This window comes from Calliopsis andreniformis, chromosome 10 (assembly GCF_051401765.1).
Source record: "Calliopsis andreniformis isolate RMS-2024a chromosome 10, iyCalAndr_principal, whole genome shotgun sequence".
In the NCBI taxonomy this organism is placed as follows: Eukaryota; Metazoa; Arthropoda; class Insecta; order Hymenoptera; family Andrenidae; genus Calliopsis; species Calliopsis andreniformis.
In genome coordinates, this window is record NC_135071.1 from 13529223 (window position 1) to 13548136 (window position 18914).

At 31.2% G+C, this 18914-nt stretch overlaps 4 protein-coding genes across 9 annotated transcripts; 2 read left to right on the top strand and 2 right to left on the bottom strand.

Annotated features, from left to right (window-relative positions):
• Positions 1-3253: 3253 nt before the first annotated feature.
• Positions 3254-4792, bottom strand: LOC143184698 (uncharacterized). Of its 4 annotated transcripts, XM_076387118.1 has the most exons (5): positions 4500-4766; positions 4120-4408; positions 3863-3899; positions 3680-3786; positions 3254-3612 (listed from the first exon to the last, which is right to left on the bottom strand). In XM_076387118.1, the coding sequence occupies exons 1-4, from the start codon at positions 4520-4522 to the stop codon at positions 3731-3733; spliced, it is 405 nt and encodes a 134-aa protein (XP_076243233.1). In that variant the 5' UTR covers positions 4523-4766; the 3' UTR covers positions 3254-3612; positions 3680-3730. The 4 variants fall into 4 exon arrangements, with proteins under 4 accessions (XP_076243233.1, XP_076243235.1, XP_076243232.1 ...); XM_076387120.1 differs by having other exon boundaries at positions 3680-3899; positions 4727-4792; XM_076387117.1 differs by having other exon boundaries at positions 3680-3899.
• Epp (Ecdysteroid phosphate phosphatase) lies at positions 4616-8173 on the top strand. 2 transcript variants are annotated; one of them, XM_076387114.1, is made up of 5 exons: positions 4838-4917; positions 5490-5543; positions 5621-5727; positions 5795-6496; positions 6565-8173. In XM_076387114.1, the coding sequence occupies exons 3-5, from the start codon at positions 5641-5643 to the stop codon at positions 7354-7356; spliced, it is 1581 nt and encodes a 526-aa protein (XP_076243229.1). In that variant the 5' UTR covers positions 4838-4917; positions 5490-5543; positions 5621-5640; the 3' UTR covers positions 7357-8173. The 2 variants fall into 2 exon arrangements, with proteins under 2 accessions (XP_076243228.1, XP_076243229.1); XM_076387113.1 differs by having other exon boundaries at positions 4616-4917; positions 5490-5727.
• Positions 8174-8207: 34 nt separating this feature from the next.
• Positions 8208-9652, bottom strand: Etfb (Electron transfer flavoprotein beta subunit). Its single transcript, XM_076387116.1, has 3 exons — positions 9425-9652; positions 8855-9253; positions 8208-8767 (listed from the first exon to the last, which is right to left on the bottom strand). Exons 1-3 carry the CDS (start codon positions 9473-9475, stop codon positions 8456-8458), a joined length of 762 nt encoding a protein of 253 aa, XP_076243231.1. The 5' UTR covers positions 9476-9652; the 3' UTR covers positions 8208-8455.
• A 1234-nt stretch (positions 9653-10886) lies between these two features.
• Positions 10887-18914, top strand: LOC143184594 (uncharacterized). 2 transcript variants are annotated; one of them, XM_076386934.1, is made up of 7 exons: positions 10887-11125; positions 11678-12137; positions 12388-12850; positions 13068-13225; positions 13380-13547; positions 13687-14133; positions 14222-18914. In XM_076386934.1, exons 2-7 carry the CDS (start codon positions 11684-11686, stop codon positions 14344-14346), a joined length of 1815 nt encoding a protein of 604 aa, XP_076243049.1. In that variant the 5' UTR covers positions 10887-11125; positions 11678-11683; the 3' UTR covers positions 14347-18914. The 2 variants fall into 2 exon arrangements, with proteins under 2 accessions (XP_076243049.1, XP_076243050.1); XM_076386935.1 differs by having other exon boundaries at positions 14233-18914.

Consider the following 18914-nt stretch of genomic DNA (forward strand, 5'->3'; position numbering starts at 1 on the left):
ACAATAAAATTGTTTTTCGTGCAAGTACACTGTCTTGTATAATTGGAGATTCATCTTTTTAAACAAAATTTAAAATCGTTTTTTTAAAAGAACATTGCAGAGTCTGTAACTACAAAAATTTTAATTGAACAACTTTATCGAACAAAATATTATTCTCGTTCATTAAAACGTGTTCTCTTAATTGTTTCAAACAGTGTATGTGCACATATTTGCATTCAACATTGCGAAAGTAGCGATAGTACGATCCGTGAAATTAGGTAAAAAGTTCGTATGCCAAAATCAAGACATGCCAATCGATACGAGAAATGTATGCAATTACACGTATTGTATCATGCATTTATCATGAATAGGGTAGCAATTGCAGATTCTGTCTAATATCGAACACTCGCCTAGTCAAACTATAGTTGTTCGAAAGCAATGCATCTAAGATCGAAGAAACAGTTTCTTGCAAATTTGATTCTAATCATTTTTGCACTAGTTTTGAATACATATTCATTTCATGTAGATTTATTGCTCATTCACAGAGAGATATATGTATGTAAGTTCAAGGAGTATAATTTTGTACAATAATTATGGTATTACCACTCGTTAATAATTACAAATTTTAAGGAAATATATTTGCACGTTCTGTTATGAATTTTCGTGCTTTTAGATATTTGAAGAAAATTTCTTTCACGAGTAGTGTTAATAAGAAATGTTTAAATCTCAGTAAGTGAACGCTCTGTAAAAATAATACCTTGCAAATCAATTTGTATAAAACTTGACTCAATGTGGGGATTGCGTTCTGTAGGTTTAAAAAAGAGAAAAAATAAATATCGCACAAATACCATAAATCAACTCAATACTCATAAAACTCAAAAAAAGACGATTCTTTTGCCACTTTTTCATGAATAAATATTGAAAGTATGTCAAACATTTCGTTCAGGAATCCATTTAAATGAACAATTTAATCGAATCGTCCTCTTTGGAGTTTTAACTATTAGTTTAAGACACTTTGTAGTCAATGGAAGACGCATCGTTCAAGAATGATTCATTATCAGTTACAGGAAAAAGAAACTCCAACACTTGAATCATTTATGAGTTTATAAGTACGTTGAGACATTAATAAAATAATATACGACGATTTGTTTAAATTATGCGCGTGTGATTATGGCAGAACTACTGAATATGCCAAAGACAGTTAGATAAAATGAAACGCAAGGCCAGAGATTTGAAAGTGTTTAGCGCTTTCAAAGTTTTATTCGTTGCGTTATTTTATTACACACATTTTCGAGTACTCTTCACACATTTGTTCGGAACAGCGAACCATTAAACTTTATAAAACCGATTAGACAATAGTAATGCTAGAAATAAGGTTGGTACTATTTGTCTAATTTGCCTGCAATGAAATATCCATAAAATCAGGATATACGACCAGTACTTGCTATAATCTCGCCACTCATTATTAACAATGAGCTTAAAAAGCATAATCAGCGCTTTCAAAATTTTCAAAAACAAGAAAATAGTAACTTCAAGAAATGAGATCAATGGACATAGCGATGAGTCTATAACGAGTACTGTATTCAAATAGCCATTAAATATCTAAAGTTCGAATTATTCAGTTTTTATATTTAATATCTATATACTGGAATAGAGTATTTGAAGAATATTCGTAAAATATTTGACTATCAAATTATTCGAATAAGTTCCAGCCTTAATTAGAAGTAAACCAGAAAGCGAGTAATTAATCTCCAAAGGCGAACAATAATTAATGACTTACGAGCCCTGCGATTCGTGGCAGCTCGAAAATGTCGACCGTGCGAGTGCTAGGAGACATAATTTGAGCTTATACTTGACACACTGTTTGAAAAGCTCGAATCGCTTCACGAGACTGTAGGAGAAAAGTAAAGATTTCGAAATTCTCGATCACCGACAGGGTTGAATCGTTGAATGACGTTCTATTTTATATACAATACATGTATGCATATATGTAACTATATAGCATGCGCTGCGAGGGTTGTTTGAATTTCTCTTGGATTTTATAATTTTAATATAAATAAAAGTATTTGAAGAAATCCTTCAATTTTATTACGAGTTCTTTACATAAGTTTATTGTCCATTGGAGAAAACGACAGAGACGAGTTAAGTCTAAAGAAAATTATGTAACAGTTAACGTTAATTGAAATATTTATAATAATTTCGTTTGTCTGATTAAACCCTCAGTGACGAACCACCATTTTATAAACAGCTTAATAATAAAAGATACGTAGATATACTAAAAGACAAAATGACTGAAAAATAGATAATTCTTGATAACTCCATATCAAGACTCATACGTCTCTGTTTCTCATTTTATTTTTCCATGATCATATTTTTTCATTCTAAAATTTATATACTGTAATAATTTTTGTTAGACATAATTGAACTACCATTAATAGCAAAATACTTCGAATTTCCTCAGAAATCTCAGAATACATTTATATTTCATATTTTATAAATTACGATGTACATATTTAATAATGATCGTCATTAATTTCTGATGTTATTTCGAATTTCCCATTTTCTAATTCTGTAGATTTTGTGCGACTATAAAGGTAATTGAAACTTCAAGTTGAACAAGACTAAAAGCACAAGAATGTTTTTGGCCTCGCTTCTGAATTTATCAAAGGTCGTAAAATTATATGAATTACACAGAACACATTTAAATTGATGCCCAAAAAAGGAGCTTCAGTGCCAGGCCACCCTTAAACTCTCATTGAAACTAATTGCAAGTAATCTTTGCCAAACATGAACAACGTTGAGTGTAAGCTGGAAACCTTTTAGCATTTTAACTACGAAAATCTGATGTCAAGAATGTGAAAGCAAAAATGGACATTATCTAGATAAAAAGTTGTTTAAATTGAAATTCGAAGTCAAAAATCATTAGAGCTCAGTTAAAGATGATTTTCAAATAATAAATTAAATAATTTACAAACTACTAATTCAAAATATTTGTTAGGTTCCCATGTAAATAAAAGCATAATTCTATGCCAATTATTTTATTTTTATCTAAATGCTGAAATTATTATTTCAAATTAATTAAAATATTATTTTAAATGGCCACAATTTCTAATCTGTATTTTAATAATTCAGATATTTTCTAAAGGCAGATGTTTGAAGAATTGTAACATTAAAAGAGATATAATATTTATAGTGACACGAATAAGGTTAGTGAATAAGGTTAATGAATAAGATGGAAAGGTCTAAGAATACTGGTGAACTTGTAATAAAAATTTCTTTATAACTTTTATAACACAAAAGTAATTTTCAGGACATAACAAAAACTTGAAGACAAATGTTCTCTTTCAATTACATCTACATTAACAAAAATGATAACTTTAATTTCACATACTTTAATCATGATAAACTTATCATTAAAATCTTTGACATAGAATGTAAACAGTGGAAATTTTGAATGATGAATCATTCTACACCAAATCGTATTTATCCTCTGTAAGAATAGATACTTTCGGATAGTACTGTAAATACTTCATTGCATTTCAAATTTCAGCCACATTCCTTGATTAATCAAATTTCTTGATTAACTATGTTTTCAAGCACATATGCCAATTATTCACTAGATTCATCTGGTGCCTGAAAAAAAAATGTTTACATTATTTTTTGTCTTAAAATAATGAATACTGTTAACACCAAATCATACTTTGAAAAATGTCATAAGCGTAATATGTGGCATATAGTTGTATGCTCCATTCTACATCATTTCCTTACTCTCTGTCCAAAATTTCATAAGCTGTTCAGCTAATGCACCTGTTGGTCAAGCATAAAGAACAACTCTCTTTGAATATCAGAATCCAGAGTCGGATCTTTAACATGAGCAACCAACCACTCGGATGTAAGCTGAGTGCCATGGTGTCCTGTAGCTGCAAATATACAAATGATAATCATATATACAATATGATACAAATATTGTATGTATTGTTTCCTGAGTGTATTAAAAAATCTACATATTAGATTTTTAAGTCAACACTTAAAAGTTTCTCAGCTGGTTGTTTACATTGAATACTACGTAAACAATCGCAGTTGTTCGTAGAATTATAAAGAAACAGCGACATTTTCTTGCAAAGATATTAGGAAACTCACACTGGGTGTTTCGGTAAGCACAACTGTAGAAGTGTTTGTAATGGAGTTATGTGTTGTTTTGAAATTTTCGGTAGAATTAGATTTTTCCATGGCGGTAACGTCGCCATGATGGTGTATCCAGGGCATGGATCTAAAGGACGGAGCATACAATGAACTTTTAGGGCGAGGTAGTACTTCTTTCAGCGCCAAAGGGAAACTCTGTTGATCATGTTTTGAAAAGTAACCAGAAGCCCACTCTGTAGCTGAATTTAAGCACCTTCTTTCCATATTCTTACAAAATAGATAAAATCTGCAAAAAATAAAAATATTCTAAATACATAAATACATACAATAGAACGTTTTACATCTGTTTCAAAAGTTTCCTGCGCATAGGAGTTCACCGATGTGCGGTACTTCCAGCCATTCACAATTCGCCAATTCAGCCAATTCACAATTCGCAATTACTCGCTGACGTGCAACCAATAAATGTTTCTAAATATTTCAAATGCATGAAGCCCGCTGCGCCTGCACAATACGTGCGCAATAGCGTACTTTTAATACTTAAACTCAGCTACAGAGTGCACTTCTGGTTGCCCTTCAAAAGATAGCTGACAGATTTTCCCTTTACCGCTGAAAGAAGTATCCCCTCGTCTAAAAGTTCACTGTATGCTCCGTCCTTTAGATCCATGCTCTGGATTCTGGATACACAGTCATGGCGACGTTACCGCCACGGAAAAATCTAACTCCAACGAAAATTTCAAAACAACACATAACTCCATTACAAACACTTCTACAGTTGGGCTTTCCGAAACACCGAGCGTAAGTTTCCTAATATCTTTGCAAAAGAATGTCGCTGATTCTTTATAATTCTACGAACAATTGCGATTGTTTACGTAGTATTCAATGTAAACAAACAGCTGGTAAACTTTTAAGTGTTGTCTCTTTTCTTCTTCCATTAAGACAAAATTAGCTGTTCTAGATTATTGATATCTGACTTAAAAATCTCATATAAAGGTTTTTTAATACTCTCATGAAACAATACATAAAATATCTGTACCTGTGAGCCAGACTAATCTAAGTCCACTTTTTTTTAAATTAAATTGCTTACAGGATCTTATTGCTTCCTCTTCATTTCATTAGAATAATAGGATTTTGGTTACGTTACAATATAAGTGAAGGAAATTTGATAGTTTAAACTACTTCGAATACTGTGTTAAGAAATGGGTAATTGTACAACAAAAAAGGTCTTGGGTCATGTTGGCTCTCAGGTACTGATATAATATCATTTTATAAAAAGTTTACATTCCTTATCATGTGATGAAACAGAGTAGAAACAGTGTGGTTGACTACGTAACTTATGATAATTAAAGCTAGTATTCTGTTATTTGTAGAGAAAAAGCATTGGCAGCTACAGGACACCGCGGCGTTCAGCTTGCATCCGATTGGTTGGTTGCTCATGTTAGAGATCCGACTTTGGATTCTGATATTCAAAGAGAGTATGTTCTTTATGCTTGCCCAACAGGTGCATTAGCTGAACAACTTATGAAATTTTGGGCAGAGAGTAAGGAAGTAATGTGGAATGGAGCACACAACTATATGCCACATATTACACTTGTGTCATTTTTCAAAGTATGGTTTGGGTGTTAACAGTATTCATTATTTTAAGACAAAAGATAATGTAAACATTTCTTTTCAGGCACCAGATGAATCTAGTGAAGAATTGGCAAATGCGCTTGAAAACATAGTTAATCAAGATGAATTACCAGATAATATAAAGTTAGAAGCCTATATTTCTCCGAATTATATGGGTTTTTTTGTTAAAGATACAAATGCAGAGTGGCTAAAAAATATTGCTATTCGTTATGTAAATAAACTTGCAAGTTTAGGTATTACTGCAGAGCCCCAAGTAAAGTCTTTCCACTTGACATTTTTTTATCAATTTCCTTGCAACTTGTATCAACAATTACGTTTAATGGCAGAGAAATTGACGCTCACTTCTCCAGCTAATTGGGAACTTAGGTTATATTCCAGAGATTCTAGGCTACAGAATGCTTGTGTGCATAAAGTAATATATGCTCATGTACCTAGAGAACATGATGAACTAGAATTAAGGGTAGGAGATTATATTTATATTCCGGAAGGGTCGTGTAATACATCTGCAGATGGTTGGGTTGAAGGTATCTCTTGGTTAACTGGTATTTCGGGTCATTTGCCTTTAAATCACACACAACATACAGCTGAGTCGGATTCATGGACCTTGCATACTACGATACAACTTACACACAATAAACATAAAGTTTTGGGAAAGCAAGAAATACCTGCAACTAGAAAACCACCAGTATTGTTACCAAATGATTCAATAGACACTCCTGATGGAATACCAACAACTAATGAACCAGTAAATTATTCTACTTCTGATTTTTTAAGGTATAAAATTTCCATATTAAGACTAATATTTTTTTATAGATTGAAGCCTCTGAGGCACCTTCCAATCCCTCAAGACAAATTTTTATATGTCGCCATGGAGAAAGAGTGGACTTCACATTTGGAGCTTGGATTCCTTATTGTTTCGAATCAAATGGTACCTATGTTCGTAGAGACTTGAACATGCCAAAGGAGATACCTGCAAGAAATATACAGGACTTCCAAAATGATAGTCCTTTAACAACTGTAGGCGAAGTGCAAGCAAGTTTAGTGGGAGAAGCTATGAAATCGTCTAATATTAAAATAGACGTAGCTTTTACTTCGCCGTCGTTAAGGTGCATACAGACATTGGCTCATATTTTAAAAGGATTAGATTCAAATATTCCAATGAAAATAGAGCCAGGTCTTATAGAGTGGTTAGCCTGGTATCCAAATGGTGTACCAGTTTGGATGACATCTGAGGAACTGATGAAAGCAGGCTTTAACATAGATAAATGTTACAATCCAATAGTTAAAACGAAAGAGCTTCCATTGAAAGAGAGTGCAGCACAGTATTATGAACGAAGTTACGAATTAATTAAACGAATTATTGAAAGTACTGTAGGAAATATTTTAATAGTAGCTCATGCTGCTTCTTTAACAGCTTGTACTAGACAATTAACAGGTGGTAGAGTGCCGCCAGCTGCTGAAGTTACTAGATTAGTTCAAAGAGTACCGTATTTAGCATGCCTAACAGCACGAGAAGGATTGAATGGGTGGCAACTTCATCCGCCTCCGTTTCCACCTATAACACATACCAGTAACACTAGATTTGATTGGAAAGTATTAATGTAAAAGATAATTATCATTTTAAATGATATTTCCTTCTTTATTTTCTAAGCTAGAAAGCAGTTTAATCTTGAAAGACTGTTAATAAGCAATAGATTTTCTGTAACATTTTGATTGATACAGAAAGAGAGAAACAAAAGTATTGAGAAAATTTTCAGTATTGGGTCATTTGCGATTTACAGGGATTAAAAAATGCCAATTTGCTATTCAATATATACAAAGTAGCAGTCATAGGGCAATAAATACGGGTATTGGCATTTAATTCTACCTTTTTAATAAAAAGAAAATTTTAAATACCTATTCTAGTATTTAAAAATATTAATACTTTTTGAAGAGATATTTTGTCATAGGTTTTGCATTTAATATTTAGGATGCTTTTAGTGAAATGATAAGTAGTATCTTGTAACAAGAAAAAACTGAATGTTACATTCATTATTTTTAAGAATGTATCGAAAGTTATACAATTTTTTAATTTTTATTTTACGAATTTACTATCAAATGAATCATAACGTAAGAATTTGAAAGTCTTAGACTATTTTATCAATTCAGTATGAAATTTTGAGATCTGCATGTATTTTGAATAATTACATATATAACACATATGTATATAAAATCTGATGTCTTCTACAAAGTGCATACATACATGCATGAATGAATATATATAATCACATCTAAATTATGTTATTGATGTGATTAGTAAAAACTCCATTGTTATAGAAAAATTTGTTTAAGCAGTTTAAAGAAATCTATATAAATTAATAATAATAAAAAACATGTGTTCACACACATTATAAACACGTGGGAAAAATAGATTGCGTGAATAGTGTGTGAAAATGTAGAAGTACAAAATCGATGTAGAGAGACAAGTGTTGTTATTTACCAAAGAGACATATATAAGATGTTATTTTATTATAAATGTTAGTTATATCATGAAGGGACCTACTGCTTTATTTTATGCAATAAAAATTTATTCAAATATAACATACAATATCTCATTGTGTATAAAAAATTGTTCTATATACAGTAAAGTTGAATAAAGGTATAACAAATACAAAAAGTAATGAAATAGAATTCAATTACTGTTCTAGTTGCAAGGCATATATTTTTAGATATGTCCACCTTCCTTTAGTTTTCCGATTAGAGTATCAACATCTGGTAATATAACACCAGCTTGTCTAACAGGTGGTTCTTCAACTGACAAAATGTCAATCCTTGCAGTGGTATCAACACCAAGTTCTTTTGGTGTCATCTTCTTAATAGGTTTTTTCTTAGCTTTCATAATGTTCGGTAATGTAGCATACCGTGGTTCATTAAGACGAAGATCAGCACTTAAAACTGCTGGAGTTTTTATTTTAACAACCTCTAAACCTCCATCAACTTCACGTGTAACGGTAAGTTCTCCATTATTGTTCTCAATCTAAGATAAGAACATGAATCAAGTTAATTCTTCAATGATTTATATTTAAGTCTATGGATTCTTTAAATTTAAAGTCAATGAACTTACTTTACTGCAGAATGTTCCAGCAGGCCAATCTAAAATACCTCCGATCATTTGTGCAGTTTGATTGCTATCATCATCTATAGCTTGTTTACCAACAATAACTAAATCTGCCTTTTCATCCTGAGCTAATTTAGCAAGGATCTTAGAAACATGAATAGGTTGTAAAGTTTCATACTCTGGTCCAGATACTTCAACATGAATCCCTTTGTCAGCACCCATTGCGAGTGCAGTTCTGATTACATCTTGAGATTGTGATGGGCCACATGAAACTGCAATTATCTCTTGCACTAGTTTCTTCTCTTTCATTCGCACAGCTTCTTCTATAGCAATTTCATCGAAAGGATTCATGGAATGCTTTATTCCATCTGTTACAACACCTGTTTTATCCGATTTAACTCGAATCTGGAAACAGTAAATATATAAACTAAAATTATAAATACTAATTATATTTAAAATAACTAGTCTTTTTACTTATTCACTATTATACAAATATTTTAAATCAGTTTCACAGACATATCATTAATGTTAATATACATTCCTATATATTTTACATAGCATAACGTTAAAATATACCTTAACTGCATAATCAATAACTCTCTTTACACCTACAAGAACACGCGCCATCGTTAACTAACAAACAGATCGATATATAATACGATTATAAATTACAACTAATTATTTTGCATAATATTTATTGCGAAATAACTACAGGAGGTGATCAGACTCTCTTATATATGGCGGGACTAATTCATTGACATTAGTCTAAAGTTCATTTCTCTTAAGATATCAAATAAATGGAGTCTGTTTACTTTACAGACATATTTTCATGCAGTTTGCGCTGATGTAAGTGAACGTCATAACATGGCCGTTTTGGATCTTGACATAGATTACAAAATTTTGTATAATATTAAATGGCTTTCGTAATTGGAAAAATAAAGAAATAAAAATAGAAGTTCAAATTTGTGGGTCATGATGACGTAAGATTTTTGGTTGTCCCTGATTGGCTTACTTCAATAAACAGTATAGGAAATTATGGCAAGCATGCCTTGTCTTATGTGCGATAACTTCTTTCATGGATCTTGATCTATTCCTGATAGACACAGAAAAGAAAGTTATAATTGCACGTATGTTTAGTTCAAGATGAACAGCTTTTTGTTTTAGTCTTATTTTAGGAGCTATTCATCGTAGTGCTTTGATTTCGCTTTTTTATTTCGGTAAGTCACAGTTTAAGTCCATTTCCAATTCTGCAACACAAAAATGGCGCGTAAGTAAGGCGTCTTTATCAAATGAAAGAATACAATGATTCTTGCATTTTTCACATTCATTATTGTTACGTAACAGCGTTGCAGTAATAATCTTTAGCTTCTACAAGTGCATAAAAATATCAGCAAATTATTTGGCTTAAATATTCCTTTATGAAAATGGTTACAAAACAATGTATAATATTTGATGAAAAATTTATTAATAAATGTTAATTACTAATAAAAAATCAAGGGAAATACTTTATATTCAAAATGTCGTTATTAATATTAAAAAGAAATAGATTATGCAATTTTATAATAATTCGAAACAAGAGTGTACAATTCAGAATGCGGAAATAGCATTCATAAAAGTTTCAATCCTTGCACTATATATATAACTATTTATCTCGTATAACTACCAGTATACACTTAAATAACCATATCTATTAACGATATAAGTTCAAGTTTAGATAAGTAATTATTTAATTGTATTATTGCTAAAAAAAGCTTTGCAATTTTTAATATTCCTGCAGCGTAATTTTAGCCATCTTACATCTGTTCCGAATCAATAAAATTTTAATCAGAAATCGAGCTAGGAGCAGCACATTTTTATGAGCGTATAAAAATTCTTGATGCTTTAATAGAATTAACACAAAAGAGACTCGGAACGATTGCTATAGAGCCAATCAGAATGGATATGAAATCAAGTTTGCGCCACACATGGCGTCCAAGAACCGACGCCATCTAACGTCTGGCATTCCTGTTTTTTTCGTGCGGGTAAAATCACGGCGTTCTATAGCGCGCAAGCCTTTATCGTTTTGTTTTGTAGAATTTGGTAAGTTAAGTGAATATATGTGGTAAATCGACTATGCCAGGCGTACGCTGGATGAAATGTTAGCTGAGAAAAAGCGTTCACGCATCAAGGAAGTGTATGGGAAAATGAGTTAACCGTGTGTTAGCGCGCAGTGGTCAACAATCCGTGGAAGTTTAGCGAGGGAATATATACCCATATTCAGGACTTAATAACGTCGAGGTAATTTCACGTTAATCTCTACGACCGTAAGCATCGCGCGAACTGTTTGAAGATTCCTCAAATTCGGAAACATCGAAAGTTTCCTTCGTGTTTATGTTTACTCCTCTAATTACCCCCTCCCTCCTCGACCACCCTTTACGCTTGCTCTCTTTCTGAGACTCTCCCTCGTTTTTTGTAATTCATGATTATCTGAACCTTCTTTTAATATCCTTGCTTTCTCTGCTACTCTTTATTGTTGTACCAATTTGTTTTATCTTATCTGTTTGTTATTTCATTGACTCCAATAACCAAATCATGAAAGGCGTAATGATGCTCGTATCATTGAGATAGCAACAATAATTTGTTGAGCTCTTTTTAATTGTTTGTGTTTTGCCAAGCGTAGTTGCTCTCTGATGGTAAATGAAAATTAGATTAAATTTATGTTAGCGATTGTACCAGAGTTCCTTATTTATATTTGTTTCACGTTTTGAGTGGATTATACTTCTGTATAATCTAATTTCATTTAATCGATACCAGTCTTTCATAAGCATTTAGAAAGGCGTGTTTATTCAGTGAAAAATGAGTGCGTCGGCCTTGAAATCAACAATACCTGGAGTAGGTACATCTCCAACTTCTACCAGCCATTCTATTCTTCCAATGAACGCAATGGCACAAAAAGTTGTATCAGGATCTGAGCCAGGATCTATGAAGCCTTTATCAGGAACTGGGTTAAGCTATGTTACATTGCAACCACCCAGTCAACCTTTAAGTCTAGTACAGGATCATAGACCTTCTGTTTATCAAACACCGCCTTATGTAAGCAACAATTCTGAAAAGGAATCCGACTTGGACAAATTGATCCCTAATGGAGTAGAAATAATGAAAACAGAAACAGAACAAACTATATCTGCTACTATAAAGCAAAGTGAATCTAATAGAAACAACAATTTAAGTCCGGATAACCCTACTCAAGAACCTCAAAAAGAGATTCAGTCGGAGCAAGAAATAACATCTATTAGTCTAGACTTTCCTGGTTAGTAAAACGATCATATATTTTTTATTAATTTAACTATTTCGTTTGAGTTCATATTAATAAGATTTATATTAGAGTTTTCTTTTACTTGTCGAAGTTATATTTTATTTAATTTATTTTAATGTATAATAAATTAGACAAAGTATTCTTAGATACTAATAATTAAAAAATATTCAATTTATTAATATTTATAATGCATGCAAAATGTATACACCTGTCTATATGTACATATATGTATGTGTTACTTTAGCACTATGTCCACAACTACCAAATAAAGTTGAAGAGAAAAAAACTCCTGTAAATAATGGTTCAAAAGAATCAGATGCAGTGCCAGTTAATACAAATATACAAACAAAACTATCTTCACACAAGCCAGAAGAAGGATTATCAAAGGCTGATAGTCAAAAATCAAAGGCCACGTCTCAAAATACAAAACTTGCAGCGGATAGTTCTACACCATCACAAACAAATAATCCACCAAAGGTTGAACCAAAAATTACTGGTTCACCAAAAGCAAGTAAAAGAAAGTCTAGAGAATTGAAAGATTTAAAAGGTTCGCCAATTACTCCAGATGGTGCCAGTAAACCAAAAAGAAATCGTATTCAAACACAGCCTTATCAAAGTCCATTACCAGAAATTGCACTTCTCGTCAAGAATTTAAACAAAGCACCACCATCAAAAGCATCTGATGACAAACTTATAGTATTTTATAAGTAAGTGTGATTTACACAGTGTTTTCTAAAAATATGAAATTAACTTTTTATGCAAATGTATGGAATAGTAATTGAAAATTTTAATTTTCCTTTTTTCAATTAATCCTATAGATAAGTGTATTTTTTCTAAATGTAATAAAAAAAACAGCATATATCAAATTGATAATATGTTTTACCCATTATACATTTTTTAATTTATGTTAATATTTATTATCAGAAATGAATTTTTGGCTGTGAGAAATGCAGAGGGAAGCTTTTATGTGTGTCAAGCAATGCAAAATATATATAAATCAAGCAGACGAATTCGTATACGTTGGCTTTCTCAAGATAAAAATAATGGGGAAATATATTCTCCAGACTTTTATGATTACATAGGTAATTTTATACTAAATTTTTAATAAAAATATTAAATGGCAGATTTTATATACATTTGTTTAATTGTTACAGTAATATATGTATAGTTTTGTAATTATAACATTATAATGTATGTATAGAAACATATGTACATATATTGTTTTTTGGCTTTCAGATTTTGATTGTATATTAACAAATTTAAATTTGAACAAAATCGACAAAAACAAATTTCAACTAACCAAAATAGAATTGTTACGTACAGAGAATATTTTAAAAAGAGCAATTGATGTTGAGGCTGGTGTGTCTGAAAAACCTAGAGTAACAGAAGAACATCCAGATGGACGTTAGTAATTGATATTTTATTATACTATATTAATTATTTTTCAAATGAAATATAACAGTACTAACACAGTTATTACTTAAATTATTATAATTTTAACAGAGCACGTTATGAATTAAAAATTGTAATACCTTATCCACAGTTGACCTTTCACTCTACAAAGATGAATCACAATTAAAGAGAAGAAAAAATCACAACCTACACAAACAGAAGCAAAATTTACGTAAGAAGTCAAAACGATCTGAAACTTCTTCCGAAGATGACACTGCTGAAGAAGACTCGGGAAAGAAGTCACCTAAATCGAATCGCCCTAAAAAGCGAGCGGTTAATAAAGCATTAGCAATTGCTAAGTCTGTTGCTAAGGGATCCAGTAGAGCGGAAAGAGCTTTAAACAGAAATACGAAAGCTGGAAATGAAGTGGCTCCTACAACTAATACTAACGTGACCACGAATACTACAGTTACTAATACTGTCTCATCTGTGGATGCAACTAAAAACAATACCGACACTAAAAAAAGTGAAAATAAGAAAAGCATAAAGCCACAGAGTAACAATAGCACAAGCGGTATTTTAAGGACGAAACAACGTGGTAAGCTCTTATTATGACTTCAATGCAGTCTCGTTCTGCATGAATATTATTTTTTTATAATAATATTTCGATACAATCTAACTTTTAGCATCTACACAGAACACACAACAGAGTAGCAAAGCAGCAGGACGTCCAAAACGTACGGCTGCCACCACAGGTATTCTGTCGACCGAGGAAACAACCCCTCGAAAAAAGCCACGTGGACGAGCATAAGATTAACGTAATTTACCATGTTTTTCCTGTACTACACGTAGGATCGAGTCTGTATCGTAGGCAATATGTACACGTAGTACACTCTTTAAAATTGCGATCAATTTGTAATGTAATATATATGATCTCAAGATTCTTATATCTATCAGATGCTGCATTATATTATAGTCCAACAATGTGGGATCAACAATTTATATAACTGTGCGGCGAATCGCATTTAAAGGGATAAAAAGACTCAGAGACTTATAAGAGCGATATTGTGATATCATACAAAATTTGTACATATCGTCTACGTTTCAGATTCTTACAGGAGAAGAAAGTCACGGAATGTATGGAGAATGGTACCTTGGTTGAGTAATAATTATCTACAGGGTGTCACATGCTAATGCACTCTTGCAATAGTCTATTTTTGATGTTGTGAGTGAACTGTACGTGATTCAGTTGAGTTTAAATGTATACTTTCCATTGGATATGATAGCTATGTACAAATATATATGTCCGGGGCTTGTGTGTACTCTATAAAAAGATTAAAACATGAAAGAAAATAGAGTACCAATGGATAAGAACAATCCGTGAATTATCGATCTCCAAGTTATGGGTCGGTAGATTTAGAAGTACAATATCTGTACATTACGCTGAACTCGTGCTGTTTAAAAAATAGCATAAAGAATGGTCCAGCGCCTATATTAAAGACAGGCAGAGAAAAAAAGTGCCCTCAACTGTAAATCCTTGTCCTGTTATTGAATCTTGCGATTCATGAAAAGAAAATCATATGGCTGAAAATACAACGTTTTAATTATAGTTTATTTTCGAATCATTTGTATCAATGAATTACTTATTACGATTCATTGTTGTATGGAAATTAAGATGATCATGTTAATTAGTTACGGTGGTGTCAAACTATAATTTAGCCACTTATACATATTATATTCTTTTGTTTAAAAGAAGTTAGTAACAGCACTTATTTACTCTGATAAGTCTGGATTAAAATGTATAAACGTGCTTTACCTATGTATTATTTTATTTTTTCAAAGATTATGGACAAAGTGTATATTTACAACCGAGAGATAGATGATTATGATTTACATTTCACCAAATCTAAATTCTTATATTTTAATGTAGTTTATAGTTTATATTGTGTCGAAATGTATTATTGGGAATACAAATTTGTGTCAATATTAAGAAAAGGGGATTTATAAAAAGTCATATTATTATGATGTATATTATACCGAAGGTATCGAGGCATGTATTTCCTTTTTTACAATATCACGATGCAGTGACATACTTTACAAAATACTTTATATAAGAAAAGATACTAAAAATATCTTTGGGTGTTTTGTTGAAGCGAAAAACTTTAATATCAGTTAAAGTTAAATCATTTTTGTCATTGAAGTTTCTGTCTCCGGAGATGTGTGCACTTATTTTCTGCATCGGCCGTTGAACATGCACAAAACATAACGAGAAAGTTGTTTCTCATTTATACGATTTTATCTACGTATGTACATATAAAGATTAGATAATCGAAATTGTGAAAATGAAATACAAAAATCTATGAGCGTTTGGAATCTTGAAGGCTAATGTATCTTATTCATTTGGTAGAATATCTCACTTATTATGTTGCAATATAAAAGGATTGCAAAATTTTATCCCTTTGTTTTAGCATTCACTTAACACATGTACGATGTACATATATTTCATAAGCTTATAGCGTAAAGACAACCCAAGAATGCCGTTTAAACAATTAGGCATATCGACTTCTATTGAACATAGGATACGAGATTATTATATTAAATGGTTAAGATGAATTTAATTCTTGAGATGGGAGATGAATAAGATACCAATCCTATCATTGGTCCATTGCATATTGTATTTAAAATATACACATACATAATGTATAAATTTAAAAAAAAAAATATATACGCAAACGTAATGTATAAATTTAGTAAATGAAAAATTTTAATGATGAAGATCGATAAATTTGCTTATATTGTTATTGAATTTTGCTTTCAAAGCAATGTCACTTTTCTTGGGAATTAGTTGTATAATAATTCAAAGGACGGTGCAAATAATAATTAATAACCATCATTAGCGTCGATGGAAGACACATGTAACATATAATAAATTTTCAACTCAAACTGCACTTTATTATTTCGAGGAGCGTTTAATTACACAATGTGTATAAATATAGCTCTCGATATTCTTCTCGTGAGCCGTTTATAAATCTAAGATGAAATAGTATGAAGGAAACTGAATCGAAAAGCAACGATGCATTTGCGTGCGGGCTGATATCTGTTAAAAATATTTCAATATGTAATTCAATTTCTGAGATTGAAATTTAAAATGCAGACACTAGATAATTGACCATGAAAATTATCTTTCGTTTATTGTACATGTCAAATTTCAAATCATATTTGTTTATGTTCATCTGTCATATGTGATAAATATTTATTTAAACCAGTAAGCCCCAAATTTAACTATCATTAACGTGGTAATCGATTAAATGGTTAAAATTATTATTAAAAATTGAAAAGGCCAAAGATCTATTTGCTATATAAAAGTACATTTAAAATTCAAAGTACAAATAGTTTGTCGTGAAAATATCAGAATTTTATGATCGAATTTGGGAAGCCACTGGTTTAAAGCGTTGCGTTTAATAAGATTTCAACTACCTCGTGATACAACTTATTTTCGCAATCATGTAAAATTACGTTTCTAACTTCAAATTTATATGTATGATTTAGAGAGAAACCTTTTTTCTTTACATTACGAATCATGTTTATAATTTAAGTTATCATGCATGAGACACTTAATAAGTCCATATGGAATTTCATATATCATCAGCAACAAAAAAATGGAAGCTGTGAATTTTAAAACAGCACAACTCCATCCATCAATTTTTTGTACATCTTTAATTCGTTATTAGTCTTGTTTTTTTTTTGTAATTATTGTTTATATATATATATCTTCAATATGTTTATATTTTTAACAATATTGAATGACCATCTTTTTTGTAAATTAGTTTGTAAAATTTTTATATACTATGTAGTGTCAAAAACGAGACTTGTGCTATTTAGAATTCATGACTTCAATTATTTTACAATTTACAAATGAAAATGATAGAAATTTGGATAGATGTTAAAAGGTTCTATAAGTGTTCAATTTTATAGTCTATTTAGAAAGAATAATGTTTTATATAGCATTATTAAGCGTCTCATTTTGTACAATCCGAAACAAATGTTGGTCAGTTTACAGTGCCAATTGTTTTAAACCTTTATGTAGTATTCCTTCGATAAGACCTACATATTTTAGTGTATATGAATTTTATTATTGGCATTCACTTGTCTTGTAGCACTGCTTCAATGAATTTACAGCGTACGCCTTTAATTAATCTGAATGTCACGATTACATATAATTATGTAACAAGCGCATAAACCGTATTACTCGTGTCGCATTTAAATAATAATTAAATAAAACATGCGAGTATTTCTAAGTATAGATTCTTGTAAGGACAAATATCTACATAGATAAAATGTACAGCCCACATGCGAAAATATCAGGCTATACTTGAAATACGTTTTTCAGTAACTGTCTTTTTGTTTCATGCTCACCTGCAATGATCATTTTCATTAAACAGTATTTGCAGTATTTAATTAGGCGAAGTAACAGAATTGTCGTTTTCAATTCGAAAATTGAATCGATTTTCATAGGAATATTTCTTCATTTCTTTATGACCATAAAGAAATTAGTTTCTACAAAAGTAATTTTATTTTATTCCCTTATAACGTGTCTATCGTTACATGCCTTACAACAAAATATTAAAGATCATTTTCAACAGTAGTTACATGACAATAGTAAAATAGTTTTTATAGGAATATTTTTACAGGTAGTTAGAAAACCGATTACAGTTTCGCATTAAAAAACGACAAGTTGTAACAACTGCAAATGAATTCGACGCGGCCTACCTTGTACCTAAAGTTTAAAAAATTCGCGGGAAACAAGAAGGCAGAGAGTGAAATTGTCAGTACATGAAAACGTGTTTCGAGTGCCGTGACACTTTTGAGATTCATTTTTCTAGAAGTTATTCTATGCGATTTACACAGGATTCTGCGATCACAAAAATTGTCGGATATCCAATCATATACGACTAATACGAATATACAAAGAACCTCTAACTGTCGTACTGCGTACTTTTTCCTTTCTGTATGTACACACGATTAATTCCGTAACTTCACTTGAATCAATTGCAAGTTGATGACGATCGGTGCAATCTATATGTCCCCTGTGATTTAAGTTCGTGACGAATTGAGAATCAACGTTTTACAAATAATAAAAAATATTGTGAGTTTGGTGACGGGAGTCGGTTTTTATTCGTCGTAAACCTGTGCAATTTTTCAGGATTACTTTAGTTTGCTAGATAGCGATCGGAAGTGTGTGCAACGAACATGACAACGCAAAGAGGAGTAAAAAAGTACGCGAAACACGCGATTTTTTTAAAATTGATGTTAGGAGACACCGAGCTTTGTATGTACCGACATTTTCACTAATAAACATTTCTGTAAGTTACACTCCAA